The sequence below is a fragment of the Brachypodium distachyon genome, chromosome 1, assembly GCF_000005505.3.
Source record: "Brachypodium distachyon strain Bd21 chromosome 1, Brachypodium_distachyon_v3.0, whole genome shotgun sequence".
Lineage (NCBI taxonomy): Eukaryota > Viridiplantae > Streptophyta > Magnoliopsida > Poales > Poaceae > Brachypodium > Brachypodium distachyon.
In genome coordinates, this window is record NC_016131.3 from 20,159,313 (window position 1) to 20,172,019 (window position 12,707).

The window sequence follows — 12,707 nt, forward strand, 5'->3', positions numbered from 1 at the left end:
TGGCCGGCATACTACGACTTGGGCCGAAAGATAATGATTGGCGTAAAAAAAAACTACTCCTATCAACGCGGAGTACTTTTTCGAGGAAACACGCTCAAAACCACGCCCACACACCCTCGCCTCTCTGAACTGTGTCGTCTCATGGTTGACGGGTATGTTATTTTTACTGAAAACATAACGCCGGTTATGTCCTTGAATAAATTCAGGAAAATGCGAAACTTGAACCTGGGTGAGCTGGTTTTACCACAAGAAATCAACCAGCTGAGCGTAGCTCACTTCGCAGAAATGTAATTGTTTTTTTAGGACAACTGCAATGAAATTGGAACTGTACATGCGGTCTTGTGCTAAAAAAACTTATACCATACAAGTGGCCTACTATTGTGGTTGCATGTATGGGCGGGCAATTTGTGTTTCGGTTTTGAAATATTTTGGACACGACTGAAATCGCTCAAATTAGAATTCCGGTGATTTATGCCAAAGGATCAAGCTTTTTTTTTTAACTTCAGTTTGACTCAAATCTAGCCAAAGGTTGATGAATTTTATATAAAAAGAAAAAGAAACTATTTAAATTGCGTGTACTACTGAAATGGATAAAATATTTAGGGTTTAATGAAGGAACTTTTTTGTTATGGATGTGGTTATATCTAAGTTGCCTGATTTTAAGTAAAATACTTAAATCTAAGCGTTAGATTAGTATCTAGATCTCATTCTACTATTTTTTTCCATCATCCATTTCGAATCTTAAAGCACAAATCATATCCAACGGTTGAGGAATCAAATTATTTCTAACTAAAAATCAGGAAACTTAGATATAGCAAAACCGTTTTGTTATCTACCGAAACGGTTGAAATTCTAAATTTTTCGAAAGTGAGACCCATAGTTGTGGCCCGAGAGAAAGCATGTGAACATGCATGAAGAGCAAAGGAAGACGAGATCGTGCAGAAATAGCTGGAGGACCGTGATCGATGTGGTGAAAGATTGTGCCAGACTGCCATTGCCATCGGGCCGGTGGAGGCACCTATGATGGCATGTCTACATCTACCTACCAGAACAGGGGAAGCTTTTAGATTTCTATTCGTCCTTGGATGAGATTTGGCAATCATACAAAGTTTAAACTTTAAACCTCAAAGCGGTTACAGGAAGAATATTAAAGCATTGTAACCAGGGCCGGGAGAGTATGGTGTCCTTTTTAGAGATTCTAAAGGAGGTTAAAAATGTCCTATAATTTCTATATGAGGCGGCCGTGTAGTGCCAAAAAGAAGAAACCAGAGAAATTGCTATAAATAAGTGCTCACAGCCTCAAGCAGATTTTTTTTCAAGATTTTGACATGCATTTCTCGTCATTCTTATTCAACATGTATCAAAACATCGTCGTCTTAGCTTGGTAAACAAATGAAAGAAGAAGAAACAAATATTACAGAAAATCGAAAGAAGGCCAGCCGGGAGCGGACTAAACACACTAAAATCTCCTGCGACCTATGAGAGAATTAAAGCAATCACAAGCTCTTTAACCAATCAAACGAGGGAGAACAAACTCTGGTAATGTGTGGCGACTAGCATTTGGGAAGATCAGATGGCGGTTCAACTTTTGGTTGGCCAAGCTCCCATCCAGCACCAGCCATGCCATTCTCAATCCCCACGTGGTGTGCACCTCCAAATGGCAATGCATGAACCACACACCTGGGTTATCAGCAAGGAAGCGAATAGCCACCCACCCGCTGGCTGGCACGCCAACGGTATTCCGCTCGACAGGGTCGACGAGGTTGAACTTGGCCAGGTCGTTCACAGCATCATAGTTGCCAAATCCCTGCCCGACCACAAAGAAGTTGAAGCCATGCAAATGCAAGGGATGGCTCTCGACACCCAGAATGCTCGTCTCCTGCATCACGAGCTCCACCGATGTATTGAATGGCAACACGAGCAACCTGGTCCCCTTTGCCACGTTTATGTTGTTTGGTGGGGTCCCCGTGTAACTGAACGGCGTGAGAGGCGCCGTCGGGAAGTTGGACGCGTACACGCCCTTGGACATGCCCATACCAGTATAGTGCGACTGTAGCAGTGCCGTGGATGGGAACACCAGGGATACGTTGTTCATGGCTGCCGCGAACCGCGTGACGTTGGTAGGCCCCTGGCATGTCATGTTGACCGGGCACGGAAGCGTACCTGGCCCGATCGTGAATAAGAATCGCTTGTCCACCGAACGTGGCACAATAACAGGGTAAGTAGCCGTGGCGAGGCTCCGGAGCTTGGTGGTGAAGTTTGTGACTGGGCCGGTGTCGTTGAACCGAGGCATAGTCGGCTTAAAGAGCGGCAGGTCCTTGTCAAAGCTTGAAGACGCAGATCCGGAGTTGGGGTTGTGGTACTCGAGGATTCCGGTGACGGTGGTGTTGTCGAAGGTGCCGGGCCTGATCGTGGAGTAGGGCACGGCGGACATGTAGAAGTTGGCCTTGGGGTTGAAGGGCTTGGCGGTGAGGAGGACGTTGGTGGTTTGGCCCGGTGAGATGACGAGGGTGTTGACGGTGAACGGTTTGACACATACGGCATCGACCTCAACGACAGTGAGCTTGTGGTTGGCGATGACGAAGAAGAGCTCGTCGTTGAGTGCCGCATTGATGAGGCGCAGAAGATATGTTTTCCCCGCTTCCACCTTCAGCTTGAACGTGTCCGCAACGTGTCCACGGTTACTATATTATTTGTCACGTTTTATAAATCTCCATGGATGATGAAACCACTGTACTGGCCAAAAATGAAAGCATTGCTATATATTACTCTATGCACTGCAAAATATTTTTTTCCATCTTTTTCCGAGACACTGTTAACCACAAGCTCGTTCATACCTTTGGCAGAGCAGTTGTAGAGTGGGCCAGGAAGCCCGTTGATCGTGAACGCGTCGGAAATATTTGGGGCTCCGCCCGTTTGGAGCGCCTGCTTGACCACCGCCTCCGTGTTAGCCTTCCACCACTCCCCAAACAGAATGGGGACCTCCTCATGCGGCGCGGCCAATGGGTAAGGGATGCCGAGCTCAGGAAGGATGACAATTGCGCCATAAACGGTGGCACGGATCCAGGAGATGTGCGCGTGCCACCACAACGTGCCGCGCTGCCCGGTGATGTTGAAGTTGTACACGTAGCTCTGGCCTATCTGGATCGGGCACTGCGCCACGTAGGCCGGCCCGTCGGCCCAGCCGCTCCGCAGCTGCCGGATGCCGTGCCAGTGCAGCGTCATGTTGTGGGAGACCTGGTTGGTGACGCGGACCAGGACGCGGTCGCCTTCTCTCGCCACCAGCGCCGGACCGGGAAACTCCCCGTTCACCGTCATGATGCTCTTCGTGGCGCAAAGCCTCGTCACGTTCGCCATTTGGACCTGCACAGATTATGATTTTCGGGACGAAAACAGCAACGCGTGTTAGAACCCAAAACTATGCACCGCCGGAAATGCGTGCAGAGCGTGGATGGATTATGGATTACATTGAAGTCGTAGTGCCTAGTGATGCCTTGGACTTGGACGATGAGCAGCACCAGGATTGCCATGAGGAGAGAGCAAGGAGATGGAACACCGGAGGGGATTGCCATGGCCATGGTGCCTAGGCTTTGAGCTTCTATATCAACTGGAGGCTAGCTGGAGCTAGCTTATAGATCAGCTCTTGAGTGGCAGATGTATGTATGGCTAGGTGAGGATGCATGGGATGAATGCTGGAACAAGCACTTGAGTTTATATATGCATACAAGAGGCGGCAATTAAGCGTGTGTAGCGACTACGTACGTACAGCCGCGCCATCTTTTTTAGGCTTGCATGGTCAATTTTTGTTTGGTGATTCGATGGATGAAAGATCAAGGTAGGAGCTTGAGCTGGAGAGTTCTCTAGCTTTGGAGTGTGGCTAAAGCCAGTGCATTCCATCGATCACCACTGGTTCAATTTTCATGCATAGTCACGTGTGTTTTCCGTTGCAAAGGACTTGCCGAAAAGTGGAAATTGAAGATTTTCTTCTCCTAAGAGAACCTGCGCCTTTTATTTGAACCGTTTTGTTTGTAAGAAAAGCAAGTTTTCGACAAATCCAATAAAATTCATACATGTAGAAAATATGATTTTGTGTGTTATTTCTGAAGAAAATAGCAAATATTTGATGTCTGTTCGAATTCAAGGTACTCTAGAATAGATAGACACACTCAAAGTTAGGTTGCGCGCGTGGCTTAATCAAAACATCACTTGTGCGCTACAGCAAGATTAGCTCCTGAAGTTAAATCAGAGAACACGATGGACAATTAGTTTTGTTAGTCACTGTCAACACACCAAACCGTTATAGCTAGAGCTTCCTCAAAATAAGTTGAGAGGTCGCTAAGCGGTAGCGTCAATTGGTGACCCTTTCTGCTTTTCACCTACGGCCCAACTCCAATGTCAATATACTAGTACTGCTATGTTCGCAACCGTTTGCAGGATCACTTGACAACTCGGTATTGAAACTGAGGCATCCAACAAATCTATCCAGTAGGTGCAACCTGCATAGTAGTTGTTGTTGGTATCTATCTTTGGCGTGTGTTCTCGAGTTCTTCCCTTGTACAGTTCCCAAACGAGAGAACAGAGAAGGATGCTTGACCCAACCCGATCGATCGACATGTTTCCATTTATTTTATCGGTCAGGACCCAGTTCATACCTTTCCATACACTTCTTGGAACGAGTTGGGATGTTGCGCGTGTATGAGAATTGAGAATCGAGGAACGAAGCAACGAACCGGGCTGGGTAATCCAAGGAAAACAAGGAAAACCAAGGACAATTGAGAATCAATAGGCCCTTGGGTTCGAACGACCTTTTCAAAGGGCCTATACACTTCAGAGTAGGGTTTTCCTTGGTTGGACTTCACGCATGCATGCGTTTTCCCGTTTTCCCAATTGCTCGTTCCTTCTTGGGCTTATAATTGATAGGCTAGCCTCTCGGGCCTATGCTTGGGTTGGGTTGAATGGCGGCACAACTGGGCTGCGTTGGGTTGGGCGTTCGTTTTTGAATCGAATTATCCGGTACAAAGTTTCCGTATTCATAGTCTTTTCTATCCTCAAGGTTACACAACGAGAAAAATCCTCATTATACTTCTGTGCCGCATTGGGTTCTACGATAGATTATACTTAGAGGCCTCTTATACTTATGCTATCCCAACAACTGCATTTTTTTTTCTCGCAAAAAAAAAACAACTGCATTTTTTGTAGCGGTTTTAGCCTTTCGTTGGCTGATCAAAATTCTGCTCTCCTATCTATTTTTTAAAAGCTCTAAAAAAATCTATTTTAAAAAAAGGATTGTCAAATAAATCCAACATTTTTTTAGCAAACCTAAACTGAATCCCACTTTACATCACTACTTTCCCTTTTTTGCGCTTGGGAGCTTCTCTCGGATTTGTATAAGGTATATATTTTTCAATCATGTGGTAACAAAAGGGTTTGAAAAAAGTTTGTCGAATTTTGAAGCCCACGTCGACACAAAGTTGACGATATAAGCAGACTTAAAAAAGGGTATTCCATCCGATCCATGTTAATTGCCTCAAATTTGCCCAATATAGACGTATTTATGTATAAAATAATGTCTAGATACATGTAATATTTTGACAACTAATAAGAATCGGATGGAGTAGTAAAATTTTAAATTAACTTGTAACACACCAGGTGTACTGTGTTTAATTTCTTACGTGCACTTAATAGTTCAATCTTTTTGTGTGTACGCTAGCTCTTAGCAAATTCACAAAACTACATGAATGTCCATAGGTATATACTTTCTCCATTTCATAAAAGTTGGCGTATTTTGTTTCGTTAAGACAATAGTTTGATCAATGAAAATTCTATTAATATGTGTTTTTTCATACATGAAATTTATATCAATTGATTCGTTTTTAGAAGTTCTTACTACTGATCATGGTTTCGTATCATATAACTTACATATTAATAAAGTAATTCTTGATCAAAGGACTGTCTTAACGAAACGAAATACGCCAACTTTTATGAAATGAAGGGAATATCAAACATCGCATCAAACCAATCAACTCACAGCCCTTTTTCTGCGACCAATACACAATACTCCGTATGATGTACGTACATATTAATTGTTGCTCAAATATGAATGTATTTATGCGATACATGTAATATTTCGACAAGTAACATGGGATGGGAAGGAATACATTTTTTCTACTGGTACGAATCAATGTGACCTTGGGTTCGCACGACCTTTTCATGCTCCGGCACATCACGCAGACACGCACGAGTTCAATCTGCTTTCTTCAAAGACCACGCGTGGGCGATGACGATACCGAACCGAATTGCCGACTTGGCGAGCACGACGTATCACCCCACCCCGTGCCGTCCAGGCTTTGTTGACCTTCCACCAAGCAAGTCGGCGCGCCGAGACAACGCCGAAGCGGGCCTCTCTTCTCTTCCGACCCGAACCCTGCATCACCGTAGTACGCGAGTTAATGTCGGACGACTTTAATAAACTCGGGGCGAATAAACCCTCGTGGATGCCCTCCCCTCCAAGAAAGAAAGGGCCGGGGCTCCAGCGTGGACAACAAATATCTCCAAAAACAAGGGGAAACGAAAAGCATACTCCCTCGTCCGTCCGCCACCGACCCGGAGGCAGCGCATCTCAGTTTCGTCTCCCGCCGCCGCCGCCGCTTCGATTAGCTCTCTGGCCGTGGGGATCGCGGCTCCGGTCTTCTCATCGTCTCCCGCCTGGGGTTGGGGTCGGCCGGGCTTGGTTCGTGCTCCCCCCCGTGCGCGCGCGCTCGTGGTGAGGGCGGGTTCTCTCCTCGTGGGGTTTTGGCGGTGGGTGGTATGATTTCTGGCGGCTTGGCACGGTCAACCTGATGCTGCGGCTACAGTCGATCGGCGAGAGGTGCGCTTATTCCTCATTTAGTTTCTCTTCGTAGCTCTATTGCTGCTGGTGCGGTTCTCGTAGGGGCCTAGGGGGAAAGGCGGATCTTCTGGGCGCCTTGTTTGGGTCCAGATTGGAACCAACACGTTTTTTTTTGCTGAATTTGTATGTACGCGCAGCCCTCGATTTTCTAGTATAATGCGTTGAACGGAATACGAATTTCTTCAATTTTGCATGGGTCCCGTCTCCCGTGGAATTGGAAGCTGTTGTACTTTGAAACTTGGGGGATTGTTACTAACGGTGATCAATTGGGCTTCCAATCTGGCTTAGGTCCATCAGTTCTCACATGTGTATCACTAATAAGCATAATGAATGCACTGGCTGAATTAATTGGTGTGAGGTTTCATGAATGCATTGTTGGGGTTTGCTTCGTATATGCCGAATAAAATGGATACTGTTTTGTGGAAATTATTGGTGATTATACAATTGGAGAACACACGTGAACTACATGGTTATGCTTTACAAATTGAGTGCTTAAATATACTTCGTTTAAAAAAAGTGTTATCGCAAGTTCAAGATAAGTGTGAAAACTTGCAATTTGATGATGTGATCTTACATTTGCAAGCAGGCTGTTGGCGATCGGAACTAATAGGCGGGCAACCCATTTCCCCCAGTCGAAGCACGGCAGTGGGTACTACGCAATAGTGAGAGACAATGGCTTGTCGCGAAAGACCCCATCCGTCTTCTCTAGAATGTTTTCACATTACAAGGTCATCGTCAGAAATAAAGTTGAGGATCACAACTACAGAAAGAGGATTTCCAGAGGCTATGGTTCCCTCTCTGTGGCACTGTCAAATTCATCTGCAAGACAACAAGCCCAATTGGCTTTGAAGCGGTTCAGTCATAAGTACTCTTATACTGGCCCCAGATTCCCACTGCTGAGCAGAGCAGCCTGTGCTATAAGCTTGTCCTTAACAAGATCCCATGTCATCCCTGGGGTCATGGCTTTAGCTTTTGGGAAGATGGCACTGTCACAGCCTGTCCTGGCAGACTCATCGTCACACAGGCCCAAAATGGAAAGCATTGTCATGAAGACGCGAGATACTGGCCAGTTATTGTCATCCATGGTTTGGTCAGTCTGGGAGGGTATTACTTTGTTTATTAGAGCAGTTCATTTGGCATTCCTGTTCTTCCCTGCAACTGCATTAGCTCCATTTGCTGATAGTTTCAGTATAGAATTTAGAAGAAGGTGGCTTTCTCTTGTGCGTCATACCCTTGAAAAGGCTGGGCCAGCATTCATTAAGTGGGGTCAATGGGCTGCAACACGGCCTGATCTTTTTCCAAGTGATCTCTGTGTTGAGCTTGCGAAGCTTCACAGTGGAGCTCCAATGCATGGTTTTGCTTACAGCAAAGCTGCCATTGAGAAGGCATTTGGTCGCAAGCTTGCTGAAATATTTGAGACTTTTGAGGAGAATCCTGTAGCTTCTGGAAGCATTGCACAAGTACATCGGGCTACATTAAGAAATCAACATCCTGGCAAGTATGTTGCAGTTAAGGTGAGGCATCCAGGTGTGGGAGAATCAATCAAGAAGGACTTTTTACTCATCAATTTTATGGCAAAAGTTTCGAATGTCGTTCCTGGATTGAGCTGGCTAAGGCTAGATGAAAGTGTCCGCCAGTTTGCAGTTTTTATGATGTCTCAAGTTGACCTTTCTAGGGAAGCTGGTCATTTGCATCGTTTCATACACAACTTCCGTAAATGGAGACATGTTTCTTTCCCAGAGCCATTATATCCACTTGTGCATCCTGCAGTCCTTGTTGAGTCATTTGAAAATGGAGAAAGTGTTGCCCGTTTTGTGGATGAAATTGAAGGAAATGCTCGGATAAAGAAAGATCTTGCCCACATTGGGACATACGCGTTCTTGAAGATGCTCCTGGTATGATGTTGTCTAATTCTGTTTATCCTCTCTCATTTCTACTGAGTTGTGGTGTTTGTATTTGACTGGTCGAGTGGGTATGGCCATATAGGGGCTGTGGGGTTAACCTTACAAATAGCTGCTCACATTTGTTAGATGCCCCCACTCAAATTCAGCACTGAGTTCTCATTTATGATTTCCATCCTGTTTCTGTAGGAGGACAATTTTATTCATGCGGATATGCACCCAGGCAACATCCTTGTCCGTCTGAATGAGAGCAAGAATAAGAGGAAAAGGTTTTTCAGATCTAAGCCACATATTGTTTTTCTTGACGTTGGCATGACTGCTGAGCTCTCCACAGATGACCGTGATAACTTAAAACAATTCTTCAAGGCAGTTGCTATCAGAGATGGTCACACTGCTGCTAAGTGTACGCTACAGTTATCAAAGCACCAGAACTGTCCAGATCCAGTGGCCTTTACTGAGGTAAAGCTTGAAACTGTGTTGCAGGGCATATTTAGAGCTTACTATGTAGTATAGCTACCTTCATTTTGGCAATCAGATGCCATATTATAGTCACATGTATTCACTTTTTGTACGTTACTTATCAGAATAGTAAATGCTGGTGCTCTTTATGCATTTGGGTGCCTGAATATGCAGACATTATGATATTGTACAGTGTCATGGATTGTCGCGGGGAGTTCAAAATAATTTATACACTGGAAAATATTTGAAATTTCTATTAGTTAGATTTGGGGCTTGGGCAACATAAAATTTGACTGATTTGCGGGCTTGACTCTTGTCTGACATATGCTGACACAAGGGATGTAGCCATGTCGGTAAAATGACCAATGAAAGATCCTTTTCCCTGTTAGCTCAGACATTCCTGGTTCATGCGTTCCTTCAGCTTTGATGAAGTGCCGCCATATGTTTGGCTTACATGTTAACTTCTGTGTTTATTATTTTTATTCACATAATATGGTTTCCAACCTAGCAGTCTAGCTTCCAGTTCGATCTCCTTTGTTGTTTGTATTTTTTATCTAGCCTTTGATAGTTTCATATTGTCTTCTGGATTTTTCTGTTATATTGCTACACATTGTTTCTTCAATAATAATAATTCTATTTTTCATGAATGGTAGGAACTGGATAAGAAATTTGCTTTCTGGGGAACACCGGAAGGAGACATTTTTCATCCTGTTGAATGCATGCATCAATTGCTCGACACAGTTCGTCGCCACAAAGTCAACATTGATGGCAACATCTGTACTGTAATGGTTACCATTTTGGTTCTTGAGGTAATGTTCTGTTGTAAAACCTATACACTTGATATCAGTAGAATATTTGCAAAGGGTTCAGTTATTTTAAAAGTCTATAAAAGTGTATTTGACAGGTACTTGATAAGGGCCTCCATAGTTTTTTCCATCTGCAAAATCAGACCATTATGTAATAACATATGGACGTATAGTGATCACACGTAGCCATGTCCAAGTTGACCAACTCGGTGAACTGTGACTGACTGACTATATACTAAAACTATACTCTCTGTTAAAAAAAGAAGATGTTTTGGACATGGCCACGGTTCTCTAACATGCAACTTGACCATTACTTTTTATATAAATATGTACATAAATATGTAAAACATAAATGATTATATTATAAAAAACTCATGACAAATTATTGTGTATGGCCGACCAGAGGCAGGATTAACTTTCAGGATTGATTTATTTTCGTCATATTTGCTTCCTTCTTTATGAAAGCGTACTTTCTGTTTTATGTTTAAATATGGACTTGCCTAGTGAGCTAGTATAGGTTTTGTTACTACCCTTTTGTACGCTACAAGCTAATCCATTCTCTATGCCCTTATGGAAGATACATATATTATGCTTACCATGGCTATTTGTTCTTTTGTAGGGCTGGCAACGCAAACTAGACCCAGGCTTTGATATCATGGAGACGTTAAAGACTCTACTGATAGAGAAGGAAGTAAAACAACCACCTGATTATTTTGGGTAAACACATGGGCGTATCACTGTATGAGGATCAGGTAATGTAGATTTCTGTAACAAGTCTTCATTTTCTTCAAGAAGTGTAGCACTATTGTTCCAACAACCTTATAAATTTTAGCACAAGCACTACAAATATGATGTGAACTTCTTTCAGCAAAGCAGCTACTCTTGGGAGTAACACCCCAGCTCACGAAATAACTTCAATTGAGCTATGAATTCTGAAGCTGCTAGTGATTTTCAAATCTTTCTTCGTATTGTCTAATCTAAAAGTAGGGTTCATGTAACAATACACCATTGAGGGGGTGTGGGTGGAAAATAACCTCATTTGAGTTGGTGCTTTCTGCTGTTGTGCAAGTAGATTAGGTTGCTTCATTTTGTTCTATATCCATGATTCCATGGGAAACTCAAATTTCAAACTTGCAACTAGGATATTCATCGAATGCACAATTCTGATGTGTTGCATATATCTCCTTGACAGATCATCTCAAACATCAATAGCGAAGGATGATGACACCATGGAACAGAAGTTAGAATATCGAACTGTGAAGTTAAACTAATATCTCTTATGCTGCCACGCACTTGTTCTGCCTCTATTTTGTTTGGAACTAGCTCTAGATGCAACTTACTGCACTGGGTTCAGGTTTGACAACCTTTAGTGCGAAAATTTTGCCCAGAACTTTTGATGATTCATTCATCGGGTTCCTGTAATCTATCGCAGGTTCTTGTGCAGAAACTATGAGAAACAGTCTTTCTAGATGTAGTAAAATGTTTTTTTTTTCTGCGAGAAAGCTGTAGTTATATGTTAATTATTAAAATCTAGCATAGTTGTTCTGCGGGGTAAACGATAGGTTTTCTTCCAGGTTTATCTTTTCTACGCAGCTGTGGCATCAGATGTAAAGTGCTCAAGCTTTTTGGGGTTCTGTGAAAACCTCTAGTGGTAACTGGTTAAGCTCTCTTTTGTTTGGAAGATAACTTCTTGAAGTTCTTTCGGTGCTTACAAGTTGCTAATTTTCTTTGGGGGCGATGCAACGTGTTCGTTGGGTGATATTTTCACCTGATACGACCTCTGATCTAACCTAAATCAGTGGATGTAGACCGATTGTGGGCTGTGGCAACATGACAACCCCGTTTGCATGCAACATCATGCAAACATTGGCCTCTTAAAGAAGTACATAAAAACCTTGCAACACTTCAGCCATCCCCATGGAGCAAAACACCTTGCATATGCAACATGGAAAAGAGATCACAACATAAAAACAATGTATGTACTCTCGTTGATCCTAAAATTCTTGTTGTTGTTTTAGTGCAAATTTGAACAACAACAATTTAGGATCGGAGGAATAACATTTAGAAATAGCGTACACAACACCAAAAAAACATTTGAGGCATGGAAACAATCCTTACAACATATGTTAATCATTGCAACACATAGTCCTTGTGTACACAGCAAACAACATATGGGTTTGCAGCGTGTCAAAACAACTTATGCAACATCTAGATTTAAAATTTCCATAAGCTCCCATAGCCACATGTTTGATGCATCGTCTTCACGAAACCTCGACGGGGCTGGAGCAAGCAATCCAGGACTCATCTCCTCGATCTTGGTGCCTTTTAGAGCTTTGTGGCATGAACTCAAACTCCACCATGAAGGTTGCCATCCATGACCTGAGCTCGATGGAGTAGGAGGATGGCAAGGAAGAGGGAGAGGGAGTTGCCACATGCGGGGAGGCGCTTTGGAAGGTGAGGGGATGGAGAGGGTCGTTTGAAAGTGAAACAATAGAAAGGAAAACATGTAGTAGACGAGCATCAGGAGAGGAATGATGATGGGATCGATCAATTCGCATCGGGCTGCTCCTTCCATGGTGGATGCGTAACGCGGAGGCTGTGCCCCCCCCACACTATCTACACCCCCCTTCCCAGCCACATGTTTTATCTCAG

At 43.6% G+C, this 12,707-nt stretch overlaps 1 protein-coding gene and 1 pseudogene across 1 annotated transcript; one reads left to right on the forward strand and one right to left on the reverse strand.

Moving 5' to 3' along the window:
- Positions 1-1,327: 1,327 nt before the first annotated feature.
- Positions 1,328-3,670, reverse strand: LOC100845667 (annotated as a pseudogene).
- A 2,827-nt stretch (positions 3,671-6,497) lies between these two features.
- Positions 6,498-11,697, forward strand: LOC100845973 (probable serine/threonine-protein kinase abkC). The gene is made up of 6 exons (XM_003562879.4): positions 6,498-6,868; positions 7,476-8,784; positions 8,980-9,249; positions 9,903-10,058; positions 10,675-10,807; positions 11,248-11,697. Exons 1-5 carry the CDS (start codon positions 6,840-6,842, stop codon positions 10,774-10,776), a joined length of 1,866 nt encoding a protein of 621 aa, XP_003562927.1. The 5' UTR covers positions 6,498-6,839; the 3' UTR covers positions 10,777-10,807; positions 11,248-11,697.
- Positions 11,698-12,707: the final 1,010 nt, after the last annotated feature.

What these genes read in the sequence shown, in the direction of transcription:
- LOC100845973 (XM_003562879.4), top strand. Translation starts at nt 6,840, where the DNA reads ATGCTGCGGCTACAGTCGATCGGCGAGAG. An exon ending in CGTTCTTGAAGATGCTCCTG is followed by an intron (nt 8,785 to 8,979) that starts GTATGATGTTGT and finishes CTGTTTCTGTAG; the next exon opens with GAGGACAATTTTATTCATGC. An exon ending in TTACCATTTTGGTTCTTGAG is followed by an intron (nt 10,059 to 10,674) that starts GTAATGTTCTGT and finishes GTTCTTTTGTAG; the next exon opens with GGCTGGCAACGCAAACTAGA.